General features: G+C 31.8%; 2 protein-coding genes across 3 annotated transcripts; both read right to left on the reverse strand.

Moving 5' to 3' along the window:
• Nucleotides 1–664: 664 nt before the first annotated feature.
• On the reverse strand, nt 665–3,528 carry LOC145754960 (uncharacterized). Of its 2 annotated transcripts, XM_082571138.1 has the most exons (6): nt 3,296–3,528; nt 3,027–3,216; nt 2,769–2,889; nt 2,332–2,524; nt 2,032–2,191; nt 665–1,760 (listed from the first exon to the last, which is right to left on the reverse strand). In XM_082571138.1, the coding sequence occupies exons 2-6, from the start codon at nt 3,182–3,184 to the stop codon at nt 1,379–1,381; spliced, it is 1,014 nt and encodes a 337-aa protein (XP_082427264.1). In that variant the 5' UTR covers nt 3,185–3,216; nt 3,296–3,528; the 3' UTR covers nt 665–1,378. The 2 variants fall into 2 exon arrangements, with proteins under 2 accessions (XP_082427264.1, XP_082427263.1); XM_082571137.1 differs by lacking the exon at nt 3,296–3,528 and having other exon boundaries at nt 666–1,760; nt 3,027–3,263.
• Nucleotides 3,529–11,810: 8,282 nt separating this feature from the next.
• On the reverse strand, nt 11,811–15,756 carry LOC145755227 (uncharacterized). The gene is made up of 9 exons (XM_082571453.1): nt 15,614–15,756; nt 14,586–14,759; nt 14,282–14,449; nt 13,982–14,206; nt 13,705–13,904; nt 13,377–13,609; nt 13,151–13,257; nt 12,992–13,057; nt 11,811–12,881 (listed from the first exon to the last, which is right to left on the reverse strand). The coding sequence occupies exons 1-9, from the start codon at nt 15,687–15,689 to the stop codon at nt 12,502–12,504; spliced, it is 1,629 nt and encodes a 542-aa protein (XP_082427579.1). The 5' UTR covers nt 15,690–15,756; the 3' UTR covers nt 11,811–12,501.
• Between the last annotated feature and the right edge of the window lie 1,343 nt (nt 15,757–17,099).

A 17,099-nucleotide genomic window follows, 5' to 3' on the forward strand; every position in this document is an offset into this window, starting at 1 on the left:
ACGAAGCGTGTTCAATACTAATTTTTAAAATTAGATACCCAAAAAATATAAAAAAAAAACTACAAATAAACCGTTTTTATACCAAGTAAATAAACCTTACTAAAATAAATCTTCCTTAACCTTGTTCTGCTTATGTAGTACAACAATATACAAAACCTCAACATCTATTGTCGCTCAATACACCATTAGCTCACAAAACAGATAACATTCCGAGTACAATATAAAATTGTGACGTATGGCTTTGTGCGCGATATCAAAAATCGACACTTGATCTGTGTGAACCAATGTTTTATTTGTTTAGATTCAGTGTTTATTTACTGAAAAGGGTTCTAAGCAATCATGCCTGAATTATTATTTTTCCCCCAAAACTAGACAAAATTTAGACATTCTTTAAGATATCAAGACTTCTACAGTAAACATCCTACTGATCCTGTTGATTCAGCGGCTATAGCTTATAAAAAGTGTTATCTTTTGATATAACTTAAATTGACATTTTTTGAGCTATATCAACATTCTCAGAGACAACTCGATTACAGAAAATTATATGTAAGCTGTTTGTGGTTTTTAGGCTGTGGTTCTGGGTATGAAAACTTAACTTCTAAAATATAAACTCTTTTAACAATGTTTGATTTATAAAATTCAAAGGAAAATAAAATAAAAGAATTTTATTCATAAAAATAAAAGGGTTCGATTGACAAAAAAAATAAAGTTCATTGTTTTAACTACTTTACTGTCACTGAAAATAATACATTATAATATGTCCATAACTTACCACGTGGCTTCACGTCCAGCTAGCATAATCTTTTAGATACATCAAACTGAGTTTGATATAACCTAAGTCTTTTAACATTCTATGGTAAAATATTAAGAGCTTTTACATTATTCACAAATCATCTATAATGCCTATAGTCTGACAGCACACGTAAAAAATAGGTTCGTACCTACGCATATCTGTATAACGTATACTATGTTAATAACGCTAGTTGTTATATTCATGATAAGATTTGTTATGTTCTTCTTCAAGCGAAAAAACGACACAAAATATTGTCTAAAATGCGAGAAAATTTTATTTATATCACGATAAAGCAAAACAAGTGGTCAACACAGAATACGGCTTAGTTAAACATACTGTTAGAACGATATATGAGAAGTAAGTATAAAACTAGTATTTTCTACATAAACCCTATTACGTATTAAAATTTAAATCGAATTAATTAAACAAAGACAGCATTAAATTATGAATTATTCAGCAACTAATTTCGATCAATAAACTTCACAACCAAGGAAAAACAAAGCGCTTTGAAAAAGCACGGGCACTTTGGCAGTTTATAGTTAAAATCGTTCGCCTTGAATTGCGACGAAATGTGTGTTCAAGTCTTTAATACTGAGAGTAGCGATCCAACAGCGCTAAACGATCAGCAGAGGAGTAACCCCTATTTTCGCGGGCGCCCCCGCCATAACGTAAGCCCGCACCGCCGTAACGATTCATTGCTATTTCTGAATCGACGTCAAGCTGATCGGCAGCAAAATCGTACTGCGCGCCTAAAGCGGCGTAGGGGTCGCTTGCAGCTAGCGCTTCAGCTTCGAGTTGACGCGACAAGGCTTCACGCTCGCGCAAAAGATACGAACTTCCCGATCCCATGAGAGCTTGTCTGCGATTCGGCATTGAGTTGTGCGACAGATGATCGTACATGCTACCTAACGGTGCGCCACGGTCGTGCATTGGGCCCATTTGCGACATGCGCGAGCCTCGCATTGCTCTAAAATCGTGGCAACAGGTAAAAATGGATGTATTAAATAAACGCGTAACTAGCAACAAACGCGAAATTCGTGTTCTTTTTAAGATTTAAAAAAAAATGCGAGCCACTTTTAGCAACATGTGTAAAGTGGGTCCTGTAAATAAAGGGTTAGTCTTATCCCAATACAACTTATTTAGTTTTTACCCACACTTATAATTAAGTATTCAACCTCTTGAATAGATTATAAAAGTTTAAACCAAATAAGGTTAAATTATTGTTGCCCATTACAAACCTCGGTCTTTGAAAAGGGGGTGGTTCAAAATAAGGGTCTTCTAAATAGGGGTCCCTAGGAAATCGAGGTGGCATCCCACCCCTCATTCCTGGGCCAAATCCACCCCTACCACCCCTGAAACCACCCCGTCCTCTGCCTCGGAAATCGCCAAAAAAGGGTCCTACATTTAGCGACAAAAAAATACAAGATAAAATTGGGCAATTTTTAAAATTAAAGTATATATAGGCTATAATCTTAACATGCACAATGTATTATAAAAATTAATTTTAATATTCTGACAATTAAGCAGATATAAATTACCTGGAGGTCTATGATCCATTTCTGGTCTATTTCTCGACATTTGCACAGCAATTTTTTTCCCATTTACTTCATGATTATTTAAGGCTTGAATAGCATCTCTAGCATTATTTTCTCGGGCCATGTGTACAAAAGCAAAGTTCTTAACAACATCGCATTCCAAAACTGTACCGTACTTTTTAAAGAGTTTATGAAGCTTAAATAAAAAAAAAATAAAGTTAACTAAACTTTATGTTTCTTCGCAAATTTATATATTTTTCAAAGCAAGTATATGCAAATATTAAAAAAAATATTTTTGATTTTAGAAACATGTACTGTCTATGTACTAAATAAACATTGTCAATTGTATTTATTATTTTATAATATTCAATTTTAAGAAACAATTTTTTTAAATAAAGGTAATTTTGTTTTTTATAAGAAAAAAAGTCATAAAAAATTACTGTGTCTGATTTAGTTCCTTCTGCTACATTTCCGATAAATAATTTAATGGTTTTTGAAACTTTTGTTGTTGATAATTCTACGTTTATTGTGTTGCCTCTTAAATTTGATTTGTCCAAAGCCCTGCAAAAATAAAAACATGTTTTAATTATCTTAAAAAGGCCTAAATTAAACTGTTAAAAATAATAACAAATTGTAGTCTTTATTTAAATTTAAATTAAATTTAATTCGCCTAAAATTAAACCAATTATTGTTTTTACTTTATTGCATTTTTTGCCTCTGATAATTCCGCCATGTGCACAAATCCATAATTCTTTAAAATAGAACAATCGGTTACATCGCCATACTCCTTAAATAAATCTTCGATTTCTGACTTTTTCACATCCTCAGGTAAGCGACCGACAAATATTTTAACCATTGTTAAAAGGTGTAAAATATAAAACACAAATTCTAAATTTAAAATCGATTAAAAAATACTGACAAATTTCTATCTTTTAAAACTAATTATTTGTAGTGTAATACAACTTACAGAATAGTTTAAATCCTATTAATTCATTTTTTATTTTATTTTTAATACTGCAATTCGAATCCAAAACACAATAATACAAAAAATTTGACAAACTGACAGACTGACAAATGTCACACTTTCGGACTGAAATTTTTACAGTTAAACGAGCACATACATTTCAATCCATTTGGGTGTTAAATGTAGACAAGAAACTAAGTAACTTTATAGATTACAGCGTTTTACAAACCAATAATTAAAACGAAATCTTAAAAAATTTGATTAGCTTCACTTTTTAAACTTTCTGATGACACTTCGACATCCGGGAAATAAGGTTGCTTTGTTTAAAATAATTAAAATATTTAACAAAATACTTTTTAAAAATTAAACAAATTCTGTCATTAACTTTAATTTTAAAAACTGTTTAAAATAAAGAATACTATTTTTTAAATTTGATTTGACTTTTGGATTTGGTTGCACCCTTTTCATTATTTTATCAATTCTTATAATATCAAAACTTATTGGCCATTTGTACTGGCTATTTCTAATGCTGAATTTATAAATACACTAAAAATAGGTAAGTGTAATGAAAGAGTACAGATTTAAAGTTTTATTATAAATTACACACTATCGTAAACTATAAAAAAATACGTTGCACTAAATGGCAATATCATTTAAGCGCAAGGTGGTAGTAGAGATTTAAATAAAAGTTAAATTTTGCAAAGAATGCTCTCCAGAGTTTGGTAGTGTGGCGAACCGGTCATGGCAACGGAGTACGAGCCGAAAGGTTTCGGTTCCGAGCCGCACCAACGTCACACTATTTGCCATTGAGCCCGGCGTTTACGGATATCTCGATCACGACATAACAGCACACCCTTCCCCAATAAAAACATTACATAAAACCCATCACCTTAAGGTGATATTGAAAAAAAAGAATGCTATTCAGGTCTGGTAGTGTATTGCACAGGTCATGACATGAGACAAAAGCAGAAAGGTCTTATGTTTGAGCTGCGGCACCACCACACTATTCGCTCTTAAGTCTGGCGTTTACGGATAATTCAACCCTCCTCCCCACCCTGTATATTAAATTTGCCTCTTTTTAAATTTTATTTCACAAACAAAAAACATCCAAAATAAAATATAAATAAATTTTATTTCTTGCAGTTTTTTGTTATAATTGATTTTTTTGATATGTTGGTAAAATGTAAACAGATTTTAATATGGGTTAAATGGTCATTTTTAATCTGATGCCTAAAAATTCTTATCATAGAATTTAAACATGATATTAACTTACAAAAACATTATTTTTAGCTTTTAAACCAAATAGTTTTTATTAAGGCATAACAATCAATCACTTTTTTGGGAAAGTAACCCATAAATAGCACTTGCGCTTGGTGATCCGGTGCAACTAAATTTACTTCTCTTGTTTATTTTGGTTTACTACTGCTTATAAACCAGCGGTCCCTTTTTCACCACCCGGAAATTTTGATTACAAACCCAATGCATACTGTTCAGGCCAAGGCCAGTGTTTATACTATCTAAATTGTGTATTGTCTAAGCTACGAGTCTGGTGAACCACATCACGCCAGATCGCGATAAACTGAAAAGAATTTAACCCTTTGCAAATTACCCGGTAAGTTTTGCGTAATATGGGCTTAAAGTAGTAGCCTTTGAAGCCGCGAAAGCATTTGCGTGATTCTGCCTTTTTCCTACCGTATTGTAAACAGGCGTAATACGACATCGAGTAAAAATAACGTAGTATATATAAGAAACCAGATCTTGTCTAGAGTTCAAGTTCGATTTGACCGTTGCCGTATGGAGTATATGAAGTCAGTTCAGATTGTGTAAACCTCGTTAAAGATATCATTAGAATTACTACGTTTTACTGGACCACTGCCACACAGAAAACCAAACACCTGAGTAAGTTTTTATATCAATGAAATCTTGGAAATAAGTTGTGGCACATTATATTAAAGGCACCAGCCACATCAAGGCCTCAATAAAAGCCAATCCTAAAAACGGCGTACACTTATTTTATTGTCTAGTCTTTTAATAAATTAAACTGTCCAGTGATATTTAAAAACTTATTTTTTATTGCATCATTATATGACTTGTAAGGCTATAGATATGTTAGCCATTGTGTAACAATTCAAACAACGCGTTTCGGACAACTTAATCTAATTTGACATTCACATTTTAATTTTAGAGCCATGATAACTTATTTCCGTGTATATACGCCCGCACAAGCATTCAATATTTCACCAAAGCAAATATTAAAAGTGATTTTACGGCCGTTAGTTTTTTCCCACAACATGATGATTATTAATCCCCTCCGCCGACTTTCGGTCAAATAAACACTTATCCAATATGTTAGACTCATTTTATTGACAAACGTGCCTGAGAGTTCCTAAAGTTGCAGGAGCCCCGCTGGGTGTTCCTCGAGGTGACGTTATTCACTCAAATTCACATCGATCGGGTATTGGTCATTGTTTATGTCGCCAGAACCTGTTAACACCTTTGTTGTACTAGCGATCCCCGTACATGCTTGTGACTAACGCAATGTGGACAGAAAGCGACGTGAAATTAAATTTAATATTTGTTTAAATTTGGGATGAAGTTATATAACTACCCAATGACTGATCTATTAGTCAAGTAGCAATAACTTTGCCCGCCTTGCCAGTGACGTCATTACGATGAAGTTTTTGGAAATGTAAAAATAAATTTTTTCGAACATAAGTTGTACAAATAGTAAAATACCTAACCTTTTAATACAACAAAGACCAATTCACATTCCCCAGATAACTGTTATTATTTTAAAACTGTTAATAAATGTCATTTTAGTCAAAATAAATTCCAATCATTGTTACACGCTGATGCCAGCTGTACATAGAAACAATATAAAAAAATCAGCGATGACATAGAAACAATATAAACAACTGATGACGCACTTTGGCTAGGTAGCAATTTTGTCAATTTCTGGCGGAGGAAGCCCGTCGTTTTTATCCGGTCTTTTTGAATGTAAACAATCGGACCGCAGGCTGATTGTTTACACTTTTATTACTCAGTCGTCTTACGAGAACCAACTAAACAGGTAACTTCATTGTTAGAGGTTCCCATAGCTGGCCGAATTCCCAGGCCTTTGGCTTCCCTAATTGTGTTTTTGTTCGCAGCAAAATTATGGGATACCCTAATTTCGACTACCGTTAATGACGTAACCAAATAAGCAAACGCACACGTGATCGTTCCCTAGGAAATATTTTGATTAGGCAATAATCATTTTGATAATTCCCTGAATTAACATTAAGTTCCTTTATTTTTTGTCAAGTGACATTTTACACGCCCGAATAAAACAATTAAATTAGTTATACACACTTAGATTTTATTAATACTTAATTCGCACTGATAATACGTAATTTAATTAATTATTAAATTATTACCGGGTTAATAAAACCGCGGCAAAGCTGCCACTTTTCTGTTTTGACTTTTAAAGAGCGGAACAATAAACCATTGTTTTTTGGCTTAAAAATTACGGTGTAATATTACCGTTAACTCGCATGTTTATTTGTTGTTTTTATTTATTAGGAAATGTGTGAAAAATTAACAGAAACGAGAGTCACGCAATTTTTCCATGTTGCAGTTTCGCCAAAAATTAGCGACTTTAAATTAACAGATTTTTACTTTTTCGCACTTTTCAGTTTGCCCAATGACGTCATCAAATTAAACTTTAACCCTTCTTAATTTCCTATTGTACAAATAAAATTTCGAAAAATTAAAATTTTTAATTTATTTTAACTTAAAAAAAATATTTTTTTTATGTTTTTTTTATGTATGTTTTTGTAAATCCAATTTCTTATTCAAAACTTTGACATTTACACTTACTTACTTTTAAGTTTAAATTTTACAAAAGCAAAACATCATAATTTTTTTTTGAAGTTTTCTTGTAATAAGCAATCGAACTTACCAAAAACACCTTTGTGTACTAAAGAACCGAATAAAAATATACAATCAAACAAGCATTGGGCGAACTAATATTATGGCACCAGTTGTTTTTAAAACATATTTCACCGTTGGTTTTTATAGATATTTTCTTTCATAGGGAAAGCAGCATCAAAGACATCGACGTGTTAAGTGTGTTTTTATTAAGGCGACTTTTATTGATCTCAATAGTTCACAGTTAGCGCCTTATCAGCGAAAATTTTGTTATTGTTTTTTAAATGTGTTGGACAACGCCTACGCAAGGACCACGCCGGTGTAAAAACCTACAACACTTTTCTTTGTTTTGATCTTTTCTATATCACAGAACGCATGTTTGTTGGTTTAATATTTTTATTTGAAGTTTCGAATATCAAAAGCGTTTTAGAAACCCGTGAAAATTGGTTTGATGTTTTTACTATGTTAGAAAATTGATTGTGTTTATTTTAAAACAATTTTTTTTCTTCCGATGACAATTTTAAAAGTGGTATATTTTAATTATTACATCATTGCTATTTCAAAAGGGTTTGAAAAAAAATTTTATTGAAAATTTTAAACAAAGTAAAACAATAATTTTGTTGGAAAATTTTGTACCTAAATTGGGCACGAAGCATTATTAATCGTTTTTCTTTGCAATTACCGCAACGCAACCTTCAAAATTTTTATCGAAGCCCCCAATAAAAATTTGCATATATTTTTAAAGTAAATAAATTCAAAAAAATATGTATTCTCAAATAAATGTTACAAAGCCAACAATAGGTAATTTCGGTAATAAAATAGCCACTTCAGTTAAAGGTAAGCAAATGGTATTGAGAAACAGCATTCAGAAATAATAAAGTTTTTTCCTTCAACGAAGCGCTAAATAGTCTTTACAACGACTTTGGGAGAAACAAATGGTTTTGTGTTGAAAATATCTTTGTGTTTAGGTAACAAATACAATTTGCATTTGTCTCAGATTTCTTGGATTTTTCGGCAAAATACAAAATTAGAGCATTTTTAATTGTTTTATCGGTTTTAACAATATACAAACTTACCTAATGAAATTTGATCCTCTGTTCTCTATCATATAATGTTGGGTTTTTTCTACAGTTTAAATTTTTTTTTAAATTTTTTTTTCTCAAGTTTAATGTTTAACTTTTGTTAAGTGTTTTTTAAAAACTTCCAGTAATGAAGCCTTATAACGTAATATTGTCAATAAAGTATTACCACTATAAAATCTGGGATTACAAAGTACATATAATGTATTAAGTTTTACAAATATTAAAGATTTTCTTTGTATTTTTTTTGCAATTTCTCCGAACCAAGTTAAATATAAACTGGAGTTAAACAAATATTTAGATATTGTTTCAACTTCCGTTTAGTGCCTTTAACGACGTGTTCCACGAGTTTCAATTCTTTTTAATTTAACTGCTATTTAAATATGCGTTGATTAATGTGATTGCATTGTAAGTGTTCCTTTTTAATAAAAATATAATATTACCTTTTTTTTATTTTTAATACATTACTCTTGCGCAACCGTAGTAACATTATTTCGGTAGGTTGGGTAGATACGCAGCAAGCCTATGCGAAATTTAAGAGCAAATTGCTTATTAATCAATGGATTTGTGAGAGCCCAAGTTTGATTGACGTTGCAAGTCATGCTATCACTCCTTTTCACAGATAGTATTTCAATGCTTTCATAGCACAATTTTATTAAAAAAAAACAAACAGCAAACCCCTGTACGCTTGGGTAAAGTTAAAAAGGAAAACCCCCTTTCTTTATAATCTGCCTTTGCCGTTCAACTTTTCTCCTTAACGAAAACGATTGTTTAAGCACTTAGAAGCCCTTACGTGCGAGGGTATAAGGGCCATGTATTGCTGCTATGGCAACGTTTATTTTACAATGTATCGGTGTGCTTCCGCGCTCTATTATTCTTGCACCACCCAAGTGGCTATTAAGCCAACACGAAAAGCCATTAAACAATTTGGAAAAGTTTCTGGCGTTAGTTTATCTAACAAACTCGGAATTGCCAAGCGGTCGGGCGGCTGATGTTTCTTACGTCATAACGTTCATTGTTGCCCGCGAAAGTGACGTCACGGGGATAAATTTAGCCATCAAAGTGCACTCCAGGCTTCCCGAGTTGATATAAACGGTTTCGATAGTAGAAATAATTTAAGCACTAGTTTTATGAACAACTTAATAAGACTAATCCATCTTAACATTTTACAAGAAATTTAGTAAATTACGCAAGGGTTTATGTCCCTCTTAAGTAACTGAACCGCAAGTTGTTTGAACGCGCATTCGTGCATATTTGTAAAGAGATAATAGACAACTAATTTGAATAAATCTGCAAAGAGCGAATGCATGCAAAAAAAGAAAATTTTTCAGGTGGAAATTTCGTCATGCAAACTATTCCAAAAATACCGCGATACGCATTGGTCGAAAATCAACAAAAGTTTTTAACACCAAAAAGTTTTGTTTGTTGTGTTTTATTTTTATCCACCATGTTGCACACTCACGTTTTTAAAGCAGCCAATATACCAAAAGCACCACGTGCATTGTACTTGGCATTTAAACTACTATAATGTTATTTTGCCATTGCACGAAATCTGAAAAGTACATTTACCCCATTACCACGCTTTTGCATATTAGTTTAATATTGCATTTAGCCTTACACATAACTGTAAATACTGGAGAAGTATAAAAAAAACTTTATCGGTGAATACAACGTAATTTCGAAATTTATTCTACTTCGAATGCATGTAATAAGTTTTTTTTTTATCCCGTCGAATTGTTGTAATATTAATTGTATATCGTATTTATTATTTACTTTTATTAATGTGCAAAAAAACAAAATAAAAAAAAAGTTGACAAGCAAATTATATTTCCCAAGCCTTGCCGGCTATGTCATGATTTTTCTTATCTTTTCCCAGCATTGTTACTAAACCTTACCAGTATCATGTGCTATGGTTACAATATCAGGGAGTTACAATCTGTCGTACATTGAGAATGTGGTAAAAGTTTAAAACCTTAAGTCACGTGAAGTGAACGTAATAATTGTTTCCAACCGAAAAGGAATATTCCGAACTCAATTTAAATATAGAAATGGCGTTTTTTTGATCATGGTACATCACTGAGACAAATAAGTCCAGGTCGTGACCAAAACACAGAGTTTTTATCTATTCAAAACACGAAACTAGCTATTTCCAATCATTACAACTTTTTATATTTTATGATTTAAGGAAGACGAAGTCTTAATATTGCAACCCATGACGTCATAGACGGGTTATTGACGTCAACGCCACAGCAGGTATTTTCGGCTGAAAACTTACATTTTCTGACTTTGATGATTTTGGTTTAAAGCATATGGTTTTGTTCACAAACGAATCATCAATTTTTTTTTTATTTTTGGGTTGAGTTAATTTTCGTACGGCACCAAGGCCTGGGCTGACTTCCGTTCCAATATCGAAGCCGACGTTTGGCATGCCTCGCATTTAAAAGTAACATATTTCCGATAAAGCCAAATCTCCGACGTGATGACTCATAAAATGGAATGCCTTGCGCGCGTCCATTAGCCAAATATCCAATTTCTCGGCTTAAAATTGACTTTACATCTTACCGATGCAAAAATGGCGTTTTAACTCTTTAACGACGATAGACCGTCATAAAGATGAGGTATGTATTGCCAATGTGCCCGCTGAAGGTGAAGAGTTAAAATGCGACAACGGTAGCACAGGCGTACACAATTAAACAAAATCAAACGGATTTCTAGAAAAAAAAAGAAAATAAAACCCATTGCTTTCTTTGTGAAAATTTTCTCAAAACTGTTTTTGCTTTCTTGTAAACGCCAAGTGTCATTTCACCTGCAAATATTTGTGTTTGAAAATGGTTTAAATGACAAAAGTGTTCGCGTGCTGGCTATTAGCTTTATCGTATTCGATTACAACCCCTGTCACTTTAACTAATTACTATAAGAATAAATCCCTAATTTAAGTTTGGGTTTTTTTGTAATTTTATTATTTTTTCAAATGTTTGTGTTGTTTATTATATAAAATAAAATACCTTTTAAGTAATTTAAATTTTTTAAATGTTAAGTTTTGTAAGATTTAAAATAACTTTAATTTTTGGCTTTCAGTTTATTGACTGTGGTAATAAAATGTAGTTGTACTAAACGTATAAAACAAAAAATAAAATGGCGGCAATTTTTTTAAGGTAGTATAAAGCAAAGATTTATAAAAGATTTTGCAAAGATTTATAAGATTTATACAAGAACTTTTAAAACTGTAAAGTTAGTACAGATTTCTGAAAGTTTTGTTAAGGATTTTATTTTACTTGATTTTTTTTTTATTTTATTTGGATTTTATTTGTAAATTTGTTAATATATTGTTTTTTTAAAGCATTAATTATTGCGCTTTTAAAAATCAAAAGCTAAACCCAAAAAAAAACATAATAATAAGCTGTGAAATTTTTATTTCAAAATTTAACATTTTTAAAAGCCAAACAACGTAATAACGTTCAAGTAACACAGATAAGACATAAGCGATGCATTTGCAGTGGAATTAAAGCTAAAAAATGTGTACAGCAAAAGAACGATAAGATTTAAAGTAAAAACAATATGAAAAGGCTACAAGCTAAAATTAAAAGGTCATGGAAAAATAGATTGTACAACAAAAATGCAAAAGATTACGATTTAAAAAAAAATATAAAAAATTATTAAAAAAAGTGCTAGAAAAATTTTAAAAAAATTTTGTGGATTATAAAAAACATTTTTTATATAAAAAACACGAATATTTCAAATTACAAAAAAACAGATAAAACTAAGGCAGTACAACCCATTTACATTGTTGCTAAGATTTTGAACTATACAAAAATACAAATATGCTTATTTAAATATACACCTACCCCAGAGTTATTTTAATATTTTATAATATCGATGCTATGCTGAAACAATTATTCAACATGCTTAATAAATAAATAAATAAAATACAAAATCACCCCAAAGGTCGAAAATAGGTGTACCCTTGCTTTTATAAATTGAGAACAATAAAAATAAATAACATATAATTTTTTTATAAAAATAGATTAGTTAATGTGATCACATAAATTAATAACTACATAAATTCGCTATTACAATAATTAAAAAAATACGCGGCCAGCGGTATTTTAATAAATATAGAGTAATTAATAAAATTATTCACGAAACGGTTTTAAAAACAAATAAAAAAATGCTTACAAAATTATCTGGCAGTACCTATATGTAAAAGACAAAATGGACTACCTACAAAGCTAACAACACTTCGAAAAGTTGGTGTTTTTCTGCCTCGGCTAACGGGATAACAATATCATGCGTATCCGTTGTTAAATCCTCCATTGGTAACAAATACATATTTTTTCGTTTGAGTGGATTAGCCGTAAAAATAACATAATCGACGTTTGGTTCAATCTCTTCAGGACAAGAGCATTTCCTCGCCTTGATTGATTTCAATTTTTTGGTTGGTAAGTCGACGAGTTTCAATTTCATTTGTTTTTTACTTCCTGTTAACTGAATCTGTTTGGCCGAATTTAATTTCCATGAAATGGTTTTGACAGTCGATTTTCTGGGCACTTTCCACTTCTCCGATTTTGTTTTTGGGTTAGCTTTGACGTTGATTACGAAAACTGTTAAAAATAATTTAAAGTTAATTTTTAGATACTAACTATATCTTTAAAATTTTAAACATAATTTTATTGAATTTAACAGGCTTATTAACATAATAATTTTATATTACCTGACATAGAGTTCCTGGTAAAATAGTTCTTCAATTGTTCAATTTTTTGTGATGTTACTTCACAACCTAAAAAACAAAAAATATTAATTTTAAAAAAATGCACAAAACATATAAGTAAAGTTGGTATACTTTTCTTAAGTAAATTGTAATAAAACTTACGTTTATAAAGTGGAGGCCTGCTACTATCCGCACATTCCGACGTAACTACTTTATTTTTCTTGTTGCATAAATGGGTTCTTGAATCGTATGCAGTTAAAAGACAGCACCTGCAAAATAGATTTGTTTATTAACATTTACAGTTAATTTGTCCAACAATCTTAAATTGGTAAAGTCAGTCTCCTTGTTTTAAAACTAAGAAAATCTCTTTGAATAAATGTTGACTTACTTTCCGCCATCATTCTCAGCAATCTCATAGTTGATTCGGTTGTTTGGGCAACAAGTCATAATATCAGGGTTGTAGGCTTCGTTACCGGTTGAGCAACACTGTTTGCCTTCTCTTATAGCGAAATGGTGGGGTTTGTCGTTACAGCAAAGGTCAGTGTTGTTGTTTATAACTTTATTTCCGCAAACCGCTTCGTTTTCTAATAAACTTTGAGGCCCAACGCCATCCAAGCATACCTAACAAACAAAATGCTTTGTTTAGTCTAGTTCTCAAATCTAAAATGTGTTTGAAAACGTTAAAACACGATCTTTGATTTTTAAACTAAACTTACAACGTTTCCCGATGGTGGTGAGTAGTAGGTCACGTAGTTGTTGCCACTAACTCTGCAGGCTGCGTTGTGTTCTTGCATGCTTTTGTTCAGGCGTTTTCGCCCCAAGTGACAAAGCTGGTAGGCTCTCGAAATAAGATCGCCATTGCAACAAATTTGCCGTTCCAAATCATATGCTATTCCATTGCAAATATTTTGTTCGTCTAAAATAGAAATATACTATTGTATAAAGCAATTAAGTGAAGAAAGGCTTTACTAGTTATATTAAGTTAATACGTACCAGGCAACCTTGGTACTACTCCAGTCGCATCGCATTTTTTAGTAATAGGGTTGTAGGGTACTTCCTGGCAACATTTTCCGTTTGGAATGTCATAAAGTTGAAATTCTGTGTCCGACTCGCCAGTCTCACAGCAAGTCTGTGAAGAGAGCCGATAGATTTTTCCTTTGCAACACTTCTCGTTCGGGTGAGTAAGATAGTTTTCATTACAGCACTCAGCACCGGCAACTATGTTAAAATATCTCAATATTAATTTTTTACTTCATTTTTATGTTTTTGCATGTATTTTACAAAAATGCTTACCTTTGTCGTAAACCATTCCATATGAATAATTTTTCATGCAACATTCTTGCAAATCTGAATTGATTGGACTGTATACACCGCACATACCAGTAGCATTAAGTTTTGATTTCGGGGTACGCACTCCATGATCGCATACTTCTGTTAAAGTGTTATACAACCCGCCAGAGCCTAAAAAACAAAACTTTGTAAAATGGCGTTTATATCAAAATAACAGACTAATTGTGGTTTTTAAATCTAACCGTCTAGAGCTAGAAGTTGCCCTAAACTAACAGACTTGCCTGAATTAATTAGACTAGAAACTTACCCTCACAACACTCGTGGTTTTCATATGAACGCACGAGGTTAAACTGGTTTGGACTGGTTTCACTACAGCACATGGAATCTATAGTGGAACACGAAACAAAAACTCCGTCAGATGTGATACAATTGCCTGAATAATGACAATCAACATCTGGGCTTTGTGCTTGGGCCCCAGACACTAAAAAATTAATAATATTTGATTTTAAAAATTTTCAGGATTATTTTTGTTTAAATTTTTACTTGGTTTTTAGAAAGTTAAAGGGACAAAGTTTGTTTGTTGCGCTTATACGTTTTTTTTAACCAAAAAATGTGCAATAAAATACTCAAAAATTTTCATTGATAAAATTAACCTCAATGGGTAATACCCTACTAACCGTAAGGGAGACCACCGCATAATAACAAACAAAGACTTAGCCAAAGCGTAGGACTTGTAAGTAAATACCTTAATAGTGCCATGTCGTTATAGTTATATAAACTTAGCTGACAAAAATGTTAAAACTTTAAACTTAAATTTTACTCGAAAATCTTTTATAAGCAGCCGCAGGAATTGTGGCTAAAAAAAAGGTTTTAAAAATAGCAACATTTATGGAACAAGCCTAAGCGCGCTCTCGAATGGCAGATATTTAAACAGTGTGGCGCAATCCAAAAACGCCGGTATTACGCGCAAATAGGCGCTCGTTTTATTTAATTTATTAAGTCAACACATGAATTACATCATCACAATATTTAATCTTAAATCCGATTGGTAAGTCGATTGTAACATCCCACACATAAACAGTTTAATGCATTTTGCCCACGATTTAAATTCTTTATAATTTTTTTCGGTTAGTTAAATTAGCCAAACGAAACAGGTTTGACGATCGAATTAATTACAAATTTTCATTTACAATAATTACAAGTTAGAAAAACTTAACAAAAAACCACTTATCGTTCGATTTAAAAATTCAACGTAACTTTTCGTAAAAGCAGATAATATTTTTAATTTAATTTGATCTACTTTTTCAAATCAAATTATCGGTAAATTGTTCTTACCTATAAAAATAACGGTGGCTAAAATTGACGCACTCGGCAAACTAAACATTTTTATTTTTGGGAAATAACTCTGCATTTTAATTAAAATCTTCTACGATTTTAGTAAAGTATATTATTTTGCGTTTTATTTCTTTTAGCTCTGTGACAACTGATCTTCGTTTAATAGAGGGATGGGAAAATTGGTGTCTATTTATACGGCTCAAAATCAAGAAGTAAAGAGTACCTTTTTTAGTTTGGCCGAGGGGGATTCCGTTTTGATGATGTAGCTTATGTAGGGTTTTAAAAATGACATCATATTCTTTCTCTTATTCGCGTCCTTCTCGTAATTTTTCTTTTGCTCTTTAAAGCCTTTATGTCACACTTTCGTTTTCTATTTACTCTTACAGCGTAGAATTTTTTGGTTGCTTTGTTTTTCTTACGATGGAGCTGTGTGAAAATGCGTAGGCCGGCTTGGTCGTTCGCTAAGCGAAGCTTTTTTTGTAATCAGTGAGGCGTAACGAGCGTCAGATGACTTTTCGATTCTGTTCAGTCGCATGTTGTGCTAGCTGCCGTTAAGTTCCGGTTTAGAAAGTTTAGACGTTTTAAGTTAAGATTTCACAGTGGTTTTAGACAGAAAAATGGTTACGAAAGGGTTTTTAAATTTCTTTTAGAAGCATTAAAGCAAAATGTGGTAAATGGAATCTTGTTTTAATACCGTTGTGTTAGATTTCTGCTTTTGTTTACAAAAAACTGTAAATTTAAAGTAAAAATGCAATAAGTTTAGTAAATATGCACAGTCTTACAGTGAGTCAAAAACTTGAAATCCTATATAGAAGTATTTAAGCCAAAACCAATTGGTTGATTAAGTTTCGGGCAGTTATAACAATAACAATCCAAACTGCCACAGTCTGACAGTCAAATAACGCCTGGTTGGGGTAACCAGGGTTTCTTAATGTTTAGGTCGTGAAGGTGACCTTTTTACACTGGGGATAAATATGAATTTACAAAAAATAACCTTTTATATATCAGCTTTTTTATTATCATAGGTTTGAAGATAGAATAAATCGGTTATTTTGGGTACCTATAAACTATACAGGATCGAATGGATAGAATGGATCAAATGTATATCAAATGGTTATCGAATGGACCGATTGGATCGAATGGACTGATTGGATCGAATGGATCAAATGTATATCAAATGGTTATTGAATGGACCGAATAAATAGAATGGAAAAAAATATTGCATAAATTAAACCCTAACCCCGACTCTCACCCATTCAAAATAAGCATAATGCATGCGATCTATTCGATCCATTCGATCCTGTATAGTTTATAGGTACCGGTTATTTTTAGTTGCAACCCACCAATATTATGTTTGTGTTAAATAAGATTTTAAAGAGGATTTGGCGTGGGCTTTAAAAAAAGGGTTTTCTTATAAAATTTAATTATATTTTTTATGTTATTTGAGGTTGGATTTTATACAAAAATGTTGTATTTAGTTCATAGA

Source organism: Corella eumyota, chromosome 6, assembly GCF_963082875.1.
Source record: "Corella eumyota chromosome 6, kaCorEumy4.1, whole genome shotgun sequence".
NCBI lineage: Eukaryota > Metazoa > Chordata > Ascidiacea > Phlebobranchia > Corellidae > Corella > Corella eumyota.

Bases quoted from the DNA above. Each gene is read 5' to 3' on its own strand.
- LOC145754960 (XM_082571138.1), bottom strand. From the start codon at position 3,184: ATGGTTAAAATATTTGTCGGTCGCTTACCTGAGGATGTGAAAAAGTCA. The intron at 2,890-3,026 runs GTAAAAACAATA...TTATTTTTGCAG, and splicing joins GAGGCAAAAAATGCAATAAA to GGCTTTGGACAAATCAAATT. The intron at 2,192-2,331 runs GTAATTTATATC...CGCTAAATGTAG, and splicing joins AATGGATCATAGACCTCCAG to GACCCTTTTTTGGCGATTTC.
- LOC145755227 (XM_082571453.1), bottom strand. From the start codon at position 15,689: ATGCAGAGTTATTTCCCAAAAATAAAAATGTTTAGTTTGCCGAGTGCG. The intron at 14,760-15,613 runs GTAAGAACAATT...TTAATTTTTTAG, and splicing joins AGCCACCGTTATTTTTATAG to TGTCTGGGGCCCAAGCACAA. The intron at 14,450-14,585 runs GTAAGTTTCTAG...TTTGTTTTTTAG, and splicing joins AAACCACGAGTGTTGTGAGG to GCTCTGGCGGGTTGTATAAC.